The 16,673-nt window shown below is 38.7% G+C and overlaps 1 protein-coding gene across 1 annotated transcript; it reads right to left on the minus strand.

Annotated features, from left to right (window-relative positions):
• Positions 1–617: 617 nt before the first annotated feature.
• Positions 618–1,541, minus strand: LOC143643178 (olfactory receptor 8A1-like). The gene has a single exon (XM_077111938.1). The coding sequence runs from the start codon at positions 1,539–1,541 to the stop codon at positions 618–620; it is 924 nt and encodes a 307-aa protein (XP_076968053.1).
• Positions 1,542–16,673: the final 15,132 nt, after the last annotated feature.

Consider the following 16,673-nt stretch of genomic DNA (forward strand, 5'->3'; position numbering starts at 1 on the left):
AGCAATAGACTGTCTAGAGGCATTCTAAGTGAAGAGAAAAATATGATTACTAAGAGTGTGGACTATGGAGTCATCTAGACTAGGGTTTGAATGCCAGTGTGGTTTGTTCTCAGCCCTACTACCTTGAGTAAAATATCTGTGAAATGGGGATAAAGGGTACCTGTAGTAGTAAGGTATAATTGAAATAATGCATATGGAGCACTAAGAAGAGTGCCTGGCTCAGATTAAGTAGCACTTTCTTGGTGATCTCGAAATTCACCTCTCTTGTGTATTCCTAAGAACAAAAAGTAAGTATAGGCTTTCCTAATAATATCTCTGTAGAAGTAAATAAAACAAGAATGATTCTCAGACTCAGTGCTGAAAGGTTCAAGTTTGTATCAAATTGCCAATTAAGATAGTGTTTATCAAAGGACTCAGGAGAGAGAAAACAGACCCTAAATGAGAGAAAGCATGAACTTGAAGTCAGCTGATTTCAAAGAGTCAGCAAAAGAGAAGAGAGAGGAAAGAAGGAAGGAGGGAACCATGTAGAGCTGGAAGAGCCAAAATTCAAAGGGCCTCTTTTCAAATTCACAACAGGATACATTTACAATGGAAAGAATAAGAATCTTGCATCAAAGTCATTTTATGTGCAGTGTTCTCTGCAGAGCAGCCTTGACTTCCTTGTTCCTCAGACTGTAAATCAGGGGGTTCAGCATGGGGATCACTGTGGTGTAGAACACGGAGGCCACATTCTCCTGGGCCAGGGAACTGGCCGTGGAGGGCTTTAAGTACATGAACACAGTAGAGCCGTAGAACATTCCCACAGCTGCTAGGTGGGAGCTGCAGGTACTGAAGGCTTTGGACCTGCCCTCTGTGTTGCTGATGTGGAGGATGCTGGAAAAAATGAGGGCATAGGAAACAAGGATTGTTGAGCAGGTGACTATAATGTCAAATCCAGCAAAAAGGAAAAGTACAATCTGGACATCATAAGTGCTAGTGCAGGAGAGCTTCATGAGAGGGAGAATGTCACAGAAGTAATGACTGATGAGGACCTTACAATAGGACAGCTTTAACATGAGGATGGTCTCTACTGTTGAGCCGATGAGTCCCATGATGTAGGCCAGAGCCACCAGTAGGGAGCAGACTTGATGGGACATGATGATGTTATAAAGCAAAGGGTTGCAGATGGCAACATAGCGGTCATAGGCCATTACCATGAGCATGTAACATTCAGCAATGCCACAAAGAAGGAAGAAATAGAGCTGTGACATGCACCCTGCATAAGAGATGATGTTCTTATCTGACACAAAGTTCACCAGCATCTTAGGGGTAATGACCGAGGAGTAGCACATGTCCACAAGGGACAAATTGCTGAGGAAGAAGTACATGGGGGTGTGAAGCTGAGGATTCATGCGGATTAACGTGATCATTCCCAGGTTCCCCACCATGGTGACCATGTAGATCCCTAGGAAGAGGAGGAAGAGGGGGGGCTGGAGTCCTGGGCGATTTGTTAATCCCCCGAGAATGAACTCTGTCACTGTGGAGTGATTTTCTGCATCCATTGTCTTTGGAGTTGGAGCCTGAGGATGGGAGAGAAAACCCATGAAAGGCTGCTCTTGCTCTGCTTGTAAGACTCCTTTGGGCATTTGACTCCAGCTGAGGGATCCTGGGCTCTTTTCTGATGCTGCTTCCCTTCCCTTTAGCTGTTTTCTGGATATAAGCCTGTCCCTGAATCTTCAAAGATCATGAAAATGAGAGGAAAATGTCAAGATTGGGAGCTTTTACTATTCTCATGTTTATAATTATCCTAGAGCAGTGGTTCTTAAAGTGCAATTCTTGGACAAGCATCATAGGTTCCCATGTTGCTTGCAGATTTTGCAACTCTCAAGGTCTCATCCAGGTCTACTAAATGAAAAAACTCTGTGGGTGGAATCCAACACTCTGATGAAAAGGGGACTTTACATACTTTCATCCCTGGGGAGTATGGGATGTACCAGCTCACGAGCATCTGGATCAAGGACTCAAACAAAGTCATTCAGACTGTCATCTCTCTGCTCTTTCTGTCCCCTGGTCTCATTCTCACCAGGCAGCCTTTCTTCAGCACTTTTCTTACAACAAACAAAAGTGATGCTGATGCATGCTAAATTTCACAACCTCTATCCTAGAACCAACAAGTATGATATTTTATACTTTTCAGTTGGAGATGTGTTATGACTCAGAATGGAAATTTCTGTGCCATCTATGTAATCTCACATATGTACTCAATATAAACCTATGAATACTCATCTCAAATCCATGTCGTGTCGGGGTAACATGGTAGTTAATTTGTGACAAGTCTGTCTCTGTATCTGAATGAAGAAATTAGTAAAATAAATTCCCAAGGTGGTTGTAAAAATAACAAGATATTGCATATATAGAAATACCTCCAAATAGTGAGTGCCTATAAAAATGTGAGTTGTTATGAGGTTTCAAGATTTATTTCTTAGATTTTCACTGGTACTGAAGCCCTAAAACAGCAGTTTTCTACATTGTCTGCATATTAGAATCACATGGAGCATTTTTTTAAAAACTATTAAGGAATTGGATCTCCCCACAGAAATTCTGAGTTAATTCATCTGTGGTTGTAGCCAGTACATTTATTGTCCATGGTCAGTGCTCAATAGCTGTTTAGTATTGTTATCATTATTGATATTATTATAATCAGAATAAGCATCAAAACCTCAGCAGTTGTCTCTCTAGTGGCACAGTACTGAAATTACAGACATGTTCTCTAGAAAGCATGTATCATCATTTCTGGCATAGGATACCTACAGACATTTCTGTCTCTGAGATGTATTTCCTAAGCTAATAAATTTGAATCTTAGTATTTTAATTGCATCATATAATTGCTAACCTTTGTTTAATGCTTTATAGCTTACACATTTTTTCCAACAGTCAATCTCATTAACTCCTCCTGAAGTTCTTGAGTATGGGTAGAAAAGTATTTAGAATAGGACTTTTATTCCCATTTTCATATTGAGAAAACTGAAGTGTTGGCCATTAACTGACCTGCCTGAGGTCTATTATGTATTGGCAACTTGGAACTGAAAGTTACCTCTGTTCTCTCTTGTTACTGAATTTCTTCTCTTGCCTCCAGTTTTTAGGTGTATGATTTGCACACCTCAACGCTAAGGCTTTGTTGTTGAACATGTTTTGTATCAGATGTCTTAATTTGAACATAGCATATGATAAAAGAGGAGTGCTATTATATATTTTTTCATTCTCTAAGAATTTGATGTTTTAAAAGTTAAATAAATTACTCAAGGTCATATAGCTTGTATGAGAAAAGAAATTGACCTAGAACCCAGGAACCAGACCAGCAGTCTGTTTGGTCTCCACAAACTATGCTGATTTGCTAAAGAGTGAACACCATTGCATAGGAAATTTCCAGACCTCATTTGTGATGACTAATTTTGTATGTCTCTTTGGTGAGGTTATGGTGTGGAATTTTTTTGTCAACCATGACCTCGTTTTTGTGTGGGGATTTTATAGGTGGCATTAGCATGAGACGACTTTAAGGAGATTACTCTCAATAATGTGGGTATCCTCATCAAGTCAGTTGAAGATCCTAAGTGTGAGATCTGTGGGAATCTCCGGGATCAGAAGGAATTATTCCTCAAGGCTATGCCCTCCACTCCCTCCTGAGTTTCCACCCTAAGGAATTCAGGTTGAACCCATCAACATCACTCTTACCAGAATTTCTAGCCTCCAGTCTGCCCCACAGAATTTGAACTTGCCAGCCTTTGCAATTACATTAATGCAAGCCTTATAATAAATCTCTCTCTCTACATGCACATCCTTTTGGTTCTGTTTCCCTGGAGAACCCTGAAAGATATAGTGTTAATCAATTTTTTTTACTCATAAAATCCTCTAAAATAATCCACATATTTTTATCAGTTACTAAAATTCTTACCAAGTTTCAGGATTACTGCTGCTGTGAACACAATACACAGAGAAAAATCACTTAGAGATAAGGGAATCATATGGATGTAAATTGCCAGTTTATCAACAGAAGTTCTTGGAAGAGAGGTTTTTCTCCTGCAGCTGCTCTAAATCTGCAATGAATGACCTGTGGTGAAGAAAAATAGAGAACAATCTACAGGCAATCTCAGGGAATACCTTGGTTTCAACAGTCAGGAAATGCATATCAGAAAATGAAGAAGCATACATGTGTCTAGTTCTGTTATTTCCTCAGGGAGGCCAGCAGAGTCATGGAAACCATCCATCAAGAGTGAAAGCCTTGGAGTCTGTTTATCTATATAGGTACAGAACCTCTTTTGGGGTCACTCCAGGGACTGGGTCCTCACTGAACGAGCAATTAGGAGCCCTTGCTTATACCTCTGCTGTGAGTCATGCTTTGTCTCCCAAGGGTGTTGATTTTCTTTTATTGAGGGACTTATTTTGCAACTTGGAAGCTTAGGGCCTAATGTCAGTTTTGGGATATTTCACCTCCAACACTTTGCTTCTGCTTCTCTTTCTCCTCCTCATCCCACAACCACTTCATTCATCATCGTCAACCTCATCATCAGTTTCCACCATCATGGCTGCTTGTCATCAATATTTATATGTCATTAGAGGGGATGCAAGGGAAGTTCGGTGGTGGAATTCTCATCTGCCATATGAGAGACCTGGGTTCGATTCCTGGCCTATGCACTTTCCCAAACAAGCAAAAAACAAACAAAAATTCAACAAATGATGCTACAATAACAGTATACTTACTTGGAAAAAGAATGAAAGTGACCCCACCATACAGCATACCAAAAAAAAGAATAAAAATTATATGTCACTAGGCACAAATGACACACCCAGCTTCAAAATATTTAAAATAAATTAAAATTCTTTCCCCAAACAAACTGTATAGTTTAAGTCAAGGAATGTTAAATTTGTAAAGAATGCTAAATTTGTCACCCTGCTGTTGCACCTGTGGACTGACCTGGTAGAATGGCAGGAGGGTGAGGGAAATGTGATGGTAGACTCTATGAATTCTTTCTTGATGCATTCTCATTCATGAGTGGAATATGTTCATAAGAAAATTTCCTGTTCAAGAATATGTTCAGTAATGTATTACCCATGAATGTAGTGTTAATGAAGATTTTAAAATTAAACATTTTATTTTGAGATAACTATAATTGTAGATTCATGTGCATATTCTGAGAAATAATACAGAAAGTTTCCTTTACCTTTTACAGTTTCTTCCAGTGATCACCTTTGGCAGAATTATAGTATAATATGACTTCCCTGTCATTGAAATTGATACATTCCACTGATTTTATTCAATCCCCCATTTTAAAAACAAACATTTTTTTCACATTCCATACAATATATCCAAAGTGTACAATCAGTGACTCTCAGTATAATCACAGAGTTGTGCATTCATTACCACAATCAATCTGAGAACATTTTCATTTTCCAAAAAGAAAAATCCCATATCCCAAATACCCCCTATTATTGACACTTAGCATTGGCATGGTACCTTTGTACCTTTATTACAGTAAGAAAGAATATTACATGTTACTGTTAACTATAGTCCATAGTTTGCATTAGGTTACTTTTTCCACGTAATACCACCCTACTATTAACACCTTATACTAGTGATGTATATTTGTTCTAGTTATTGGTCCCCCTGTTTTACTTAAACTTATTTTCAATATGTATTTATTTAGTTCTTATGCAATTGTATCACATGCATAGGTTCATTTATCCACCACCACCACTTTTTAAGGTAAAAAGTTGTATCATCACAAGGATCCCTTGTATTGTAGTGTTTTTGTTTCTTTGTTTGTTTTTTGCATGGACTGGCTCTGGAAATCGAACCAGGTCTCCAGCCTGGCAGGCAAGAACTCTGCCACTGGGTCTATTGTTTTTTTAAAACACTTTTCCTGCATTTTCTAGTTTTCAAAATGATGAGTTTGTTTTCTGTTTCTTCCAAAGGTGACCAGTTATTTTTTCTTTAATATCATATGAGGTTCCCCCAATTTTGACATATTTTATGTTTCAATCCAATGTAGTTGTTATATATTTTAAGAATTTTTTATTAATTAAAAAAATTACAAGAAAGACACACAAACATTCTTAATATTTGCTCACTTCGTTCTGCATATATAATCAGTAATTCGCAATAGCATCACATAGTTACATATTCATCATCATCATTTCTTAGAACATTTGCATCAATTCAGAAAAAGAAATAAAAAGACAACAGAATAATAAAATGAAAACAGAAAAAAAAATTTACATACCATACCCCTTACAATTCCCTTTCATTGATCACTAGCATTTCAAACTAAATTCATTTTAACATTTGTTTCCCCTATTATTTATTTTTATTCCATATGTTCTACTTGTGTGTTGACAAGGTAGATAAAAGGAGCATCAGACACAAGGTTTTTACAATCACACAGTCAGATTGTGAAAGCTATATCATTATACAGTCATCATCCAGAAACATGGCTACTGGAACCCAGCTCTACATTTTCAGGCATTTCCCTCCAGCCTCGCCATTCCATCTTGGATAACAAGGTGATATCTACTTAATGCATAAGAATAACCTCCAGGATAAACTCTCGACTCGGTTTGGAATCTCTCAGCCATTGACACTTTGTCTCATTTCCCTCTTCCCCCTTTTGGTCGAGAAGGTTTTCTCAATCCCTTGATGCTGGGTCTCAGTTCATTCTGGGGTTTCTGTCCCATGTTGCCAGGAAGGTCCACACCCCTGCGAGTCATGTCCCACCTAGGCAGGGGGAGTGTGGTTAGTTTGCTTGTTGTGTTGGCTGTAGGGAGAGGCCACATCTGAGCATCAAAAGAGGTTCTCTTGGGGGTGACTGTTAGGCCTAATTTAAAGTAGGCTTGACCTATCCTTTGTGGGGTTAAGTTTCATATGAACAAACCTCAAGACTGGGGGCTCAGCCTATAGCTTTGGTTGTCCACACTGCTTGTGAGAATATCAAGAATTCAACTTGGGAAGTTTGAATTTCCCCCCATTCTCACCATTCCCTGAAGAGGACTTTGCAAATACTTTTACACTCAGTAATCAAATCACTCTGGGATTCACTGGGGCATCACCCTGGACAAACCAACAAAATCTCATGTCCTACCCAAAGTTCCATGTATAATGGTGTTTAACCAACTATCTACATAAGTTATATTAGGAGATGCACCAATCAAAATATAAAGTTTGTAGCAGATAAACATTTTTTGTTTAGTCTCACACATAAGTTGAAATTTTAAAATATTGATTACCATCTTTTTTCAACACCCTGCACTAATGACATTCCTTTGTTCTTCCTCATGCAAAAACATTTTTTTAGATCTGTACTTTTAGTCCCTATCATTATACACTCTAGGAATTCTTAGATTACACCATCTCAATCTTTATTGTCCATATTTCTTTGTGATTTCATTTATGCCTACTGCCCTCCTCCCTCTATCATTCTCACATTCAGCTTCATTCAGTGTTTTAACATGATTGTATTACAGTTAGGTAGTATTGTGCTGTCCATTTCTGAGTTTTTATATTCAGTCCTGTTGCACAATCTGTATCCCTTCAGCTGCAATTACCCAATATCTTACCCTATTTCTATCTCCTGATGGTCTCTGTTACCAACAAAATATTCCAAGTTTATTCACTAATGTCAGTTTGTATCAGTGAGACCATACAGTATTTGTCCTTTTGTTTTTGGCTAATCACACTCTGCATAATGTCCGTAAGGTCCATCCATGTTGTTACATACTTCATAACTTTATTCTGTCTTATAGCTGCATAATATTCCATCGTATGTGTATACCACAGTTTGTTTAGCCACCCATCTGTTGATGGACATTTTGGCTGTTTCCATCTCTTGGTAATTGTAAATAATGCTGCTATAAACATTAGTGTGCAAATGTCCGTTTGGTGTGCCCTCACGACCTTTGAGTAGAGACAGCATATAGATGGGTCCTGTTTTTTAATCCATTCTACCAGTCTATGTCTTTTTTTTTTTAATTTTTTTTATTAATCAAAAAAAATAAAAGAAATTAACACAACATTTAGAAATCATTCCATTCTACACATGCACTCAGTAATTCTTAGTATCATCACATAGATGTATGATCATCATTTCTTAGTACATTTGCATCGATTTAGGAAAAGAACTAGCAAAACAGCAGAAAAAGATATAGAATGTTAATATAGAGAAGAGAATTAAAATAATAATACTAATAAAAATATATATATATAAAAAAGGAAAAAGAAAAAAACAAAAACAAAAGATACAAACAAACAAACAAAAAACTATATTTCAGGTGGAGCTTCATTCAGTGTTCCAACATAGTTACATTACACTTAGGTATTATTGTGCTGTCCATTTTTGAGTTTTTGTATCTAGTCCTATTGCACAGTCTGTATCCCTTCAGCTCCAATTACCCATTATCTTACCCTGTTTCTAACTCCTGCTGGTCTCTGTTACCAATGATATATTCCAAGCTGATTCTCGAATGTCGGTTCACATCAGTGGGACCATACAGTATTTGTCCTTTAGTTTTTGGCAAGACTCACTCCGCGTAATGTTCTCTATGTCCATCCATGTTATTACGTGCTTCATAAGTTTAGTCTGTCTTAAAGCTGCATAATATTCCATTGTAGGTATATGCCACAGTTTTTTTAGCCACTCTGTTGATGGACATTTTGGCTGTTTCCATCTCTTTGCAATTGTAGATAATGCTGCTATAAACACTGGTGTGCAAATGTCCGTCTGTGTCTTTGCCCTTAAGTCCTTTGAGTAGATACCTAGCAGTAGTATTGCTGGGTCGTAATCCATTCTGCCATTCTGTGTCTTTTGATTGGGAAATTCAGTCCATTAACTTTTAGTGTTATTACTGTTTGGATAATATTTTCCTCTACCATTTTGGATTTTGCATTATATATATCATATCTGATTTTCCTTCTTTCTACACTTTACTCCATACCTCTCTCTTCTGTCTTTTCGTATCTGACTCTAGTGCTCCCTTTAGTATTTCTTGCAGAGCTGGTCTCTTGGTCACAAATTCTCTCAGTGACTTTTTGTCTATAAATATTTTAATTTCTCCTTCATTTTTGAAGGACAATTTTGCTGGATATAGGAGTCTTGGTTGGCAGTTTTTCTCTTTTAGTAATTTAAATATATCATCCCACTGTCTTCTAGCTTCCATGGTTTCTGCTGAGAAATCTACACATAGTCTTATTGGATTTCCCTTGTATGTGACAGATTGTTTTTCTCTTGCTGCTTTCAAGATCCTCTCTTTATCTTTGACCTCTGACATTCTAACTAGTAAGTGTCTTGGAGAATGCCTATTTGGGTCTATTCTCTTTGGGGTGTGCTGCACTTCTTGAATCTGTATATTTAGGTCTTTCATAAGAGTTGGGAAATTTTCGGTGATAATTTCTTCCATTAGTTTTTCTCCTCCTTTTCCCTTCTCTTCTCCTTCTGGGACACCCACAACACGTATGTTTGTGCGCTTCATATTGTCATTCAGTTCCCTGATCCCCTGCTCAAGTTTTTCCATTCTTTTCCCTATAGTTTCTGTTTCTTTTTGGAATTCAGATGTTCCATCCTCCAGTTCACTAATTGTAGCTTCTGTCTCTTTAGATCTACCATTGTAGGTATCCATTGTTTTTTCCATTTTTTCTTCTTTGTCCTTCACTCCCATAAGTTCTGTGATTTGTTTTTTCAGATTTTCTATTTCTTCTTTTTGTTCAGCCCATGTCTTCTTCATGTCCTCCCTCAATTTATTGATTTGGTTTTTGAAGAGTTTTTCCATTTCTGTTCGTATATTCAGCATTAGTTGTCTCTGCTCCTGTATCTCATTCGAACTATTGGTTTGTTCCTTTGACTGGGCCATATCTTCAATTTTCTGAGCGTCATCCATTATTTTCTGCTGGTGTCTGGGCATTTGATCAGATTTCCCTGGGTGTGGGACCCGGCTGGTTGAAAGGTTTTTCTGTGAAATCTCTGGGCTCTGTTTTTCTTTTCCTGCCCAGTAGGTGGCGCTCGTGGCGCTCGTCTGTCTGCGGGTCCCACCAGTAAAAGATGCTGTGGCTCCTTTAAATTGCCAATCCGAATCTCGCAGTCGGCCCGGGAAACTGCGCGTGAAGGGGGGGGTCGCCGGCCACCGCAGCTTGGGGGAGTGCCGGTCCAAATTGCCCAGCTGGCCCGAGACGCCAAGCGTGGCGGGAGGGCCCCGCTATCCAATGTTCCCAGTCAGACCGGGGAGCCACGTGCGTGGAGGGGACTCCAGTCGCCAACCGCCCTGGCCGGTAAAACGCGCGCCCCTCGGGTATCTCACTGCAGCGGATTCTCCCTGCCCATTCAGCCGTTCCAGAATGGGGTACGCTGTCTTTTTGGTTTCTGTCGTGGCTCCGGGAGCTGTTTTGTATTGTTTCTGTTTCTTTAGTTGCTTTACTGGAGGAGGAACTAAGACCTGCGCATCTTACTAAGCCGCCATCTTCTCCGGAAGTCCTCTACCAGTCTATGTCTTTTGATTGGGGAGTTTAATCCATTAACATTAATGTTATTACTGCATGCGTAGTACTTTCTTCCACTATATTGCCTTCTGGATTTTGTATGTCATACAGAATTTTCCTTCTTTGTACCTTTACTCATAGTCTTCCTTTCTACATTCTTCTCCACACCTCTCTCTTTTTGTCTTTTCATATCTGTCTCCAGTGCTCCCTTTAGTATTTCTTGCAGAGCTGGTCTCTTGGTAACAAATTCTCTCAGTGACTTTTTGTCTGGAAATTTTTAAATTTCTCCCTCATTTTTGTAGAACAATTTTGCTGGGTAGAATAATTTAAATATATCATCCCACTGTCTTTTTGCCTCTATGCTTTCTGCTGAGATATCTGCACATATTTTTATTGGGCTTCCCTTGTACGTGTTGGATTACTTTTCTCTTGCTGCTTTCAAGATTCTCTCTTTCTCTTTGACCTCTGATTAGTACATCTATTTGAATCTATTCTCTTTGGGATACGCTGCATTTCTTGAATCTGTAATTTTAAGTCTTTCATAAGAGTTGGCAAATTTTCAGTGATAATTTACTCCATTAGTTTTTCTCCTCCTTTTGCCTTCTCTTCTCCTTCTGGGACACCCACAACATGTATATCCATGCGTTTCTTATTGTCTTTCAATTCCCTGAGTCCCTGCTCATATTTTTCCATTTTTTCCCTACATTTTCTTTTTCTTGCCAGATTTCAGATGTTCCGTCCTCCAGTTCACAAATCCTGTATTCTGTCTCTTGAAATATATCATTGTAGGTTTCCATTGTTTTTTTCATCTCTTCTACCTTGCCTTTCATTCCCATAATTTCTGTGATTTGTTTTTTCAGACTTCTGATTTCTTCTTTTTAGTTCATTTCTTACCTTCTTTATATGTTCCCTCAAGTGATTGATTTGATTTTTGATGAGGTTTTCCATGTCTTTTCATATATTCTAAATTAATTGTTTCAGCTCCTGTATCTAGTTGTTATATTTTTGAAGCAAATTTTCCTATCTTCAGCTTATGGAGTTTTCTTTTAGTTTGTCTCTGCATCTTTATGACATGGCCTGAGATGTCTAATCCCTTCCTTACCATATGATCTGACAAGATATTCTGAGTTCATCTTGTACATCTCATTCTTAAGCTTTGGAATCAATGGTTTTCCTCAGAAACTTGTTTTCTCCCAGTGGGAAAATAGCATTTCAAGACCTCAGATTGAATGCCAGAGAGGGTCATTGCTTCTAGGGTAGTCATTATTCCTAAGCCTTTTAAAACTGTACTAGGAGATTTAGCACTATGCTTTTTGTACTTAACATCGATTATCTTACTGCTTTATGGAACTCTTTTTTTCTTTTCCTAAATTCCTCTAATTTTACAAGAATATATTTTGATGTCTTTATTCTGGGGCAATTCCTTGTATACAAATAGTTTCTTTTCAATAGGTCAGCTCAAATCTTTCTCTTTCTTTAACACCAGGAAAACTTTCTTGAACTACAATTTTCTTTGTTCCATCCATTTGCTTTTGTTTTTTCCTTCAGTGATTCTGCAATATGTGAATTAGATTTTTGCTCAGTATCTGTTGTTGTTACTTTCTTGTAAATCCACTTCCTTCATTTCTTTTTCATTTTTATTTTTAGACTCCTTTTCATCTTGTTGTTTTCTAAGGCATCATGTGTTTTATTTGCTCTTCTATTTCTTCTAATTCAGTCTTAATCTCTGGAATTAAAGATCTTTTACTGTTTAAAAAATTTCCTGACTCCTCTGGCCTACTGTATGAGTTTTTATGATTGTTGTTATTTCATATGAGGTATGTTGTTTTTCATATTTTGTATTATTTTTTAATGCGTTTAATTCCTTTTGAAATAATGCTACAGCATTCATTTTTTTGTGATATAATATGATTGGCTCCCTACTTTTTATAGCTGCTATTCTGTTCTTAATTCAAATTTATGTGGAAATTCTTTTTGATCCTTTTCTATTTTTCATTTTTATATCAAATTGGTTTTTTCTAATTTCAGACCTATAAAATACCCATTTCTCTCTCTCTCTTTTCTTTTCCTGTATTGTCCCTTCATATTTTTAACAGTGTGTGCTTGGAGGAAAAGGAGATAACATATCACCTATTTTTGTTATTGTTGTTATCCACAGGGTTGCTGATGTAAGACATGCCTTCAAAAGGCCTTCTCAGAGATTTAGTGAATAAAGAGACACATTCCATTTGCTTAGCACTCAGGATTATGGTAGAGACTGGAGAAAGACTCCACAAATGCTGAATGAAATAAACAGAAAAAACTCAGGTAGTAGAGTTCTGTCCCAGGTGTTGGTTGGTTCCCTTTAACCTGCCCTCACTTGGTCCTATACAGCTTGCAAGTCATACAAAGGTGGCACAGCCCTGCTCCTTCCCACCATGGACTGGGATTTTAGACTCAGAGCAGTGAGTTAGAACTCCACGCATGTCCAGGCAGAAGATCCTAATTCTGCAGAGATCCAAGGTGGAACAAAACCTGCTGAGGAGTGTTAAATACAAAGGGCCCCTCAGGGGCAAAACACTAAATAAATAAAAAAGAGAGACCATCATAGAAAGGCTGGCAAGAACTGTTGTGCCTTCACTCAATCCAGTTTCAGTTGACTGGACATGTAAAGTAAAATGGACTTTCTGAAGTGTCCTGCCTTTCTGGATTGATCCCATATGGCTCCCAAATGACTTCCATAATAGGGAAGAAACTGGAAGCAGAAAATCCTCACAAAAGAATAGGGAGGGGAGTTTAAACCGAACTGCTGTAAGACAGGATGGATACCAGAATTGAAAAGTGTAAGGAAAACAAGGCATTGCATGAGGGAGAGAATTTAAACAAATCACAAGAGCTGGGGAAAAAAATCTGTGCAAGAACAAACAGAACAGATCAAGATTTCTGGAGAAGGAACAGAGCAAAGGAAGCTCTCTTCTGACAGTGAAACAAAACCCAATCCACGATAAAACCTTAGACAAAAGAAGGAGAAATGGGCCGTCAGAGTTAACTCATCAGCTCATCATAATCAGATGTATAGACATCGGCAAAAAATGATAAGCCATCCTGTGCTGGTTTCAAATTTTGTGCCGCAGAAAAGCCACATTTTCTTTCCCAATTCAATCTCATGGGGGCAGACTGGTTCGGGTAGAGAATTTGATTGAATTACTTCCATGAAGATGTGATACACCCAGTTGTGGGTGTTTCCTTTCATTAGCTGGAGATGTGACTCCACCCATTTAAGGTAGGTCTTGATTAGTTTACTGGAAGCCTTTAAAAGAGGAGATATTTTGGAGAAAAAAGTTACTTCAGAACCAAAAGAGATGCAGATGTTTGTAGATGCTTGGAGTGTGACAGGGAGAGCAGATGCCTAGAAACAGAAGACATCTCCATGTGCATTCCCATGTGATGGACATTGGCCTTTCTTGAATCAAGGTATCTTTCTCTGGACGCATTAGTTTGGATATTTTTATGGCTTTAGAACTGTAAACTTGTAACTTAATACATTCCCTTTATAAAGGCTATTCCATTTCTGGTATATTGCATTCCAGCAGCTTTCACAAACAAAGCAAATTCTAAGAAATGGGAAAATATGGCTCAGTCAAGGGAACAAATTAAAACTTCAGAGGAGGCTCAGAAGTTGGAACAACTAATCAAAGATGTTCAAACAAATCTCTTAAGTTAATTCAAGGAGATGAAGGAAAATATAGATAAAGAGATAAAGGATATTAAGAATAAAATGAACATAAAGAAGAGCTTGAAAGCATAAAAAGCAACAACATATTATGGGGATTGTACTAGTTTAAAATTGCTATGTACTCCAGAAAAGTCTGGTTCTTCTAATTCTGATTCAATATTGTAAGGTGGGGCCTTTTGATTAGGTTGTTTCCATGGAGATGTGACACACTCAATTGTGGGTGTGCCCTTTTAGTTAGATGGAGATATGACATTTCTCATTCAAGGTGGGCCTTTTAGTTTACTGGAGTCCTCAATAGAGATGAAACAGGGAAACATTTAGGAGAAAGCTTGAAAATACAGAAGCCCCAGGAGATGCCAGGAGCTGAGAGAGCTGACGGAAGGTAGCAGGGAACCAGAGCCCAGCAGACTTCACTATGTTCCTTTCAATGAGATGTGAAGTTGAGAGATGAAACCCAGAATTTTTACTCAGGGCTGCTAAGTCAGGACTCACAGATGCCTAAAGAGAAAGCCACTGGATTCAGAGGTTAAGGCAATGAAACTAGGAATAAGGACCAGCAGATGCCACCACATGCCTTTCCATATGTGTTAGTCAGGGTTCTCTAGAGAAACAGAACCAAGGAGATATCTGTAAATATGAGATTTATAAAGGTGTCTCATGCAAGCATGGGAATGGAAGAGTACAAAATCCATAGGGCAGGCTGTGAAGCTGGCAGCTTCGATGAAGTGTCTGAATGAAATCCACAGGAGAGGCTCACTGTCTGAAGACGCAGTGAAAAGGTCTCTCTTCTCCCCAGATGCAATCAACTGTCTGATGATTTAATACACCAGCCTTCTGATTTATCAACCAGTCATGAAATATCCTTGACAGAATGGTCAGGCCAGTGCTTGACTGATCAGACAACTTCAGTATCATCAGTTAACCAAGTTGACACCAGAACCTAACCACCAGAGTCCATCACTTGTCAATTTGGCAGCTCTACACATCACCTTGAAACATGCTTTACTGTCAAAGAGAACACAATAACAGAATATGCTTCGCCTAACAATACTAAACTGTACTGCGTACAGTTGGAAATGTACTATATCTCTCCAGAATAAGGTGGAAGTCCTTAAGTAACATTCACTCTTAAACCTCATATCCTATGACTGAAATACTACAACATGAGCAATACAACTTATGTCATATGATAAGAGGAAAGCAAGATATTTGCTTATGTACAAATGGAAACATACTCATAACAAAACAAGGGGGAAATATTCATACAATCACAGTCCTTGTTTCTGTAATTCAGCAGTGACCATAGCCAGGTCAGCCTTCACGAGTGGAAGTCCATGTTGCTGAACCCATGCATAACTTTCATCCCTACCATCATGCCCACTTTGTTCATGAGCCTATTGGGCAATGGTAAGAGTGGCTAAAGAAAGAGGCTTGCTTGTTGTGCTAGTTAAATTCACTTGTCAATTTGACCAGGTGAGGGTACCTAGTTCTGTTGCTGTGGACATGAGCCAATGGTACATGAACCTCATCTGTTGCTCATGACATCTGCAGTCTGCTAAGAGGTATGCCTGCTGTAATGAATGATGTTTGATTTAATTGGCTGGTGCTTAAATGAGAGAGTTCAACATAGCACAGCCCAAGCAGCTCAGCATACCTTATCTCAGCACTCCCAGGCCTTTAGAGATGCAAAAAAAAAGCACCCCAGGGGAAAGTTGTTGGAACTCAGAAGCTTGGAGAGAAGGCCAGCAGTGTCACCCTGTGCCTTCCCACATAAGAAAGAACCTCAGTTGAAAGTTAGCTGCCTTTCCTCTGAAGAACTAATGAAATAAATCCCCTTTTATTAAGAGCTAATCTACCTCTGGTGTGTTGCATTCTGGCAGCTAGCAAACTAGAACACTTGTATCCACAGGATATGTCATCTTATCCACTTGATTATTAAAACCTTCCTCTGCTGAAGTCACCCTCTGGTGAACATTCACCTAGGACACAAGTATCTTCATATTCTTTGCCCACTCAGAAAAAGCCTATCCACATATCTCTTCCCCAGACCTCTTTGTTACCAATTTTCCAATCATGCTCCTTCTAAACCCTGACCATCCAGCCAAACCACTGACAACAGCCAGTGAGTCAGGATACAAATGCACTCTTGGCCAGTTCTCCTACTTAGCAAAATGAACAACCAGGTGTGCTGCTTGGAGTTCCACCCACTGTGAGGATTCCCCTCACCAGTGTTCTTTTTTTTTTTTTTGGACCCTCATCTGAGTCCAGCTTTTACTCCAGGGCAAGTCCCTGAAATCTCATTGTCTGACTGTTCTTTCTGCAGAGTACACAATAAACCTCAGATTGCTGATTTTCCTGTGATTACAAGGAAACCAGTGTTCTTTAAGGGCATCGCAGAATGGGGTTGTAGTGCTGCAGCTTCCCACTTCTGGGTGGCCCCTGGAAATTGTACAGAACCATCTG

This window comes from Tamandua tetradactyla, chromosome 8, assembly GCF_023851605.1.
Source record: "Tamandua tetradactyla isolate mTamTet1 chromosome 8, mTamTet1.pri, whole genome shotgun sequence".
In the NCBI taxonomy this organism is placed as follows: domain Eukaryota; kingdom Metazoa; phylum Chordata; class Mammalia; order Pilosa; family Myrmecophagidae; genus Tamandua; species Tamandua tetradactyla.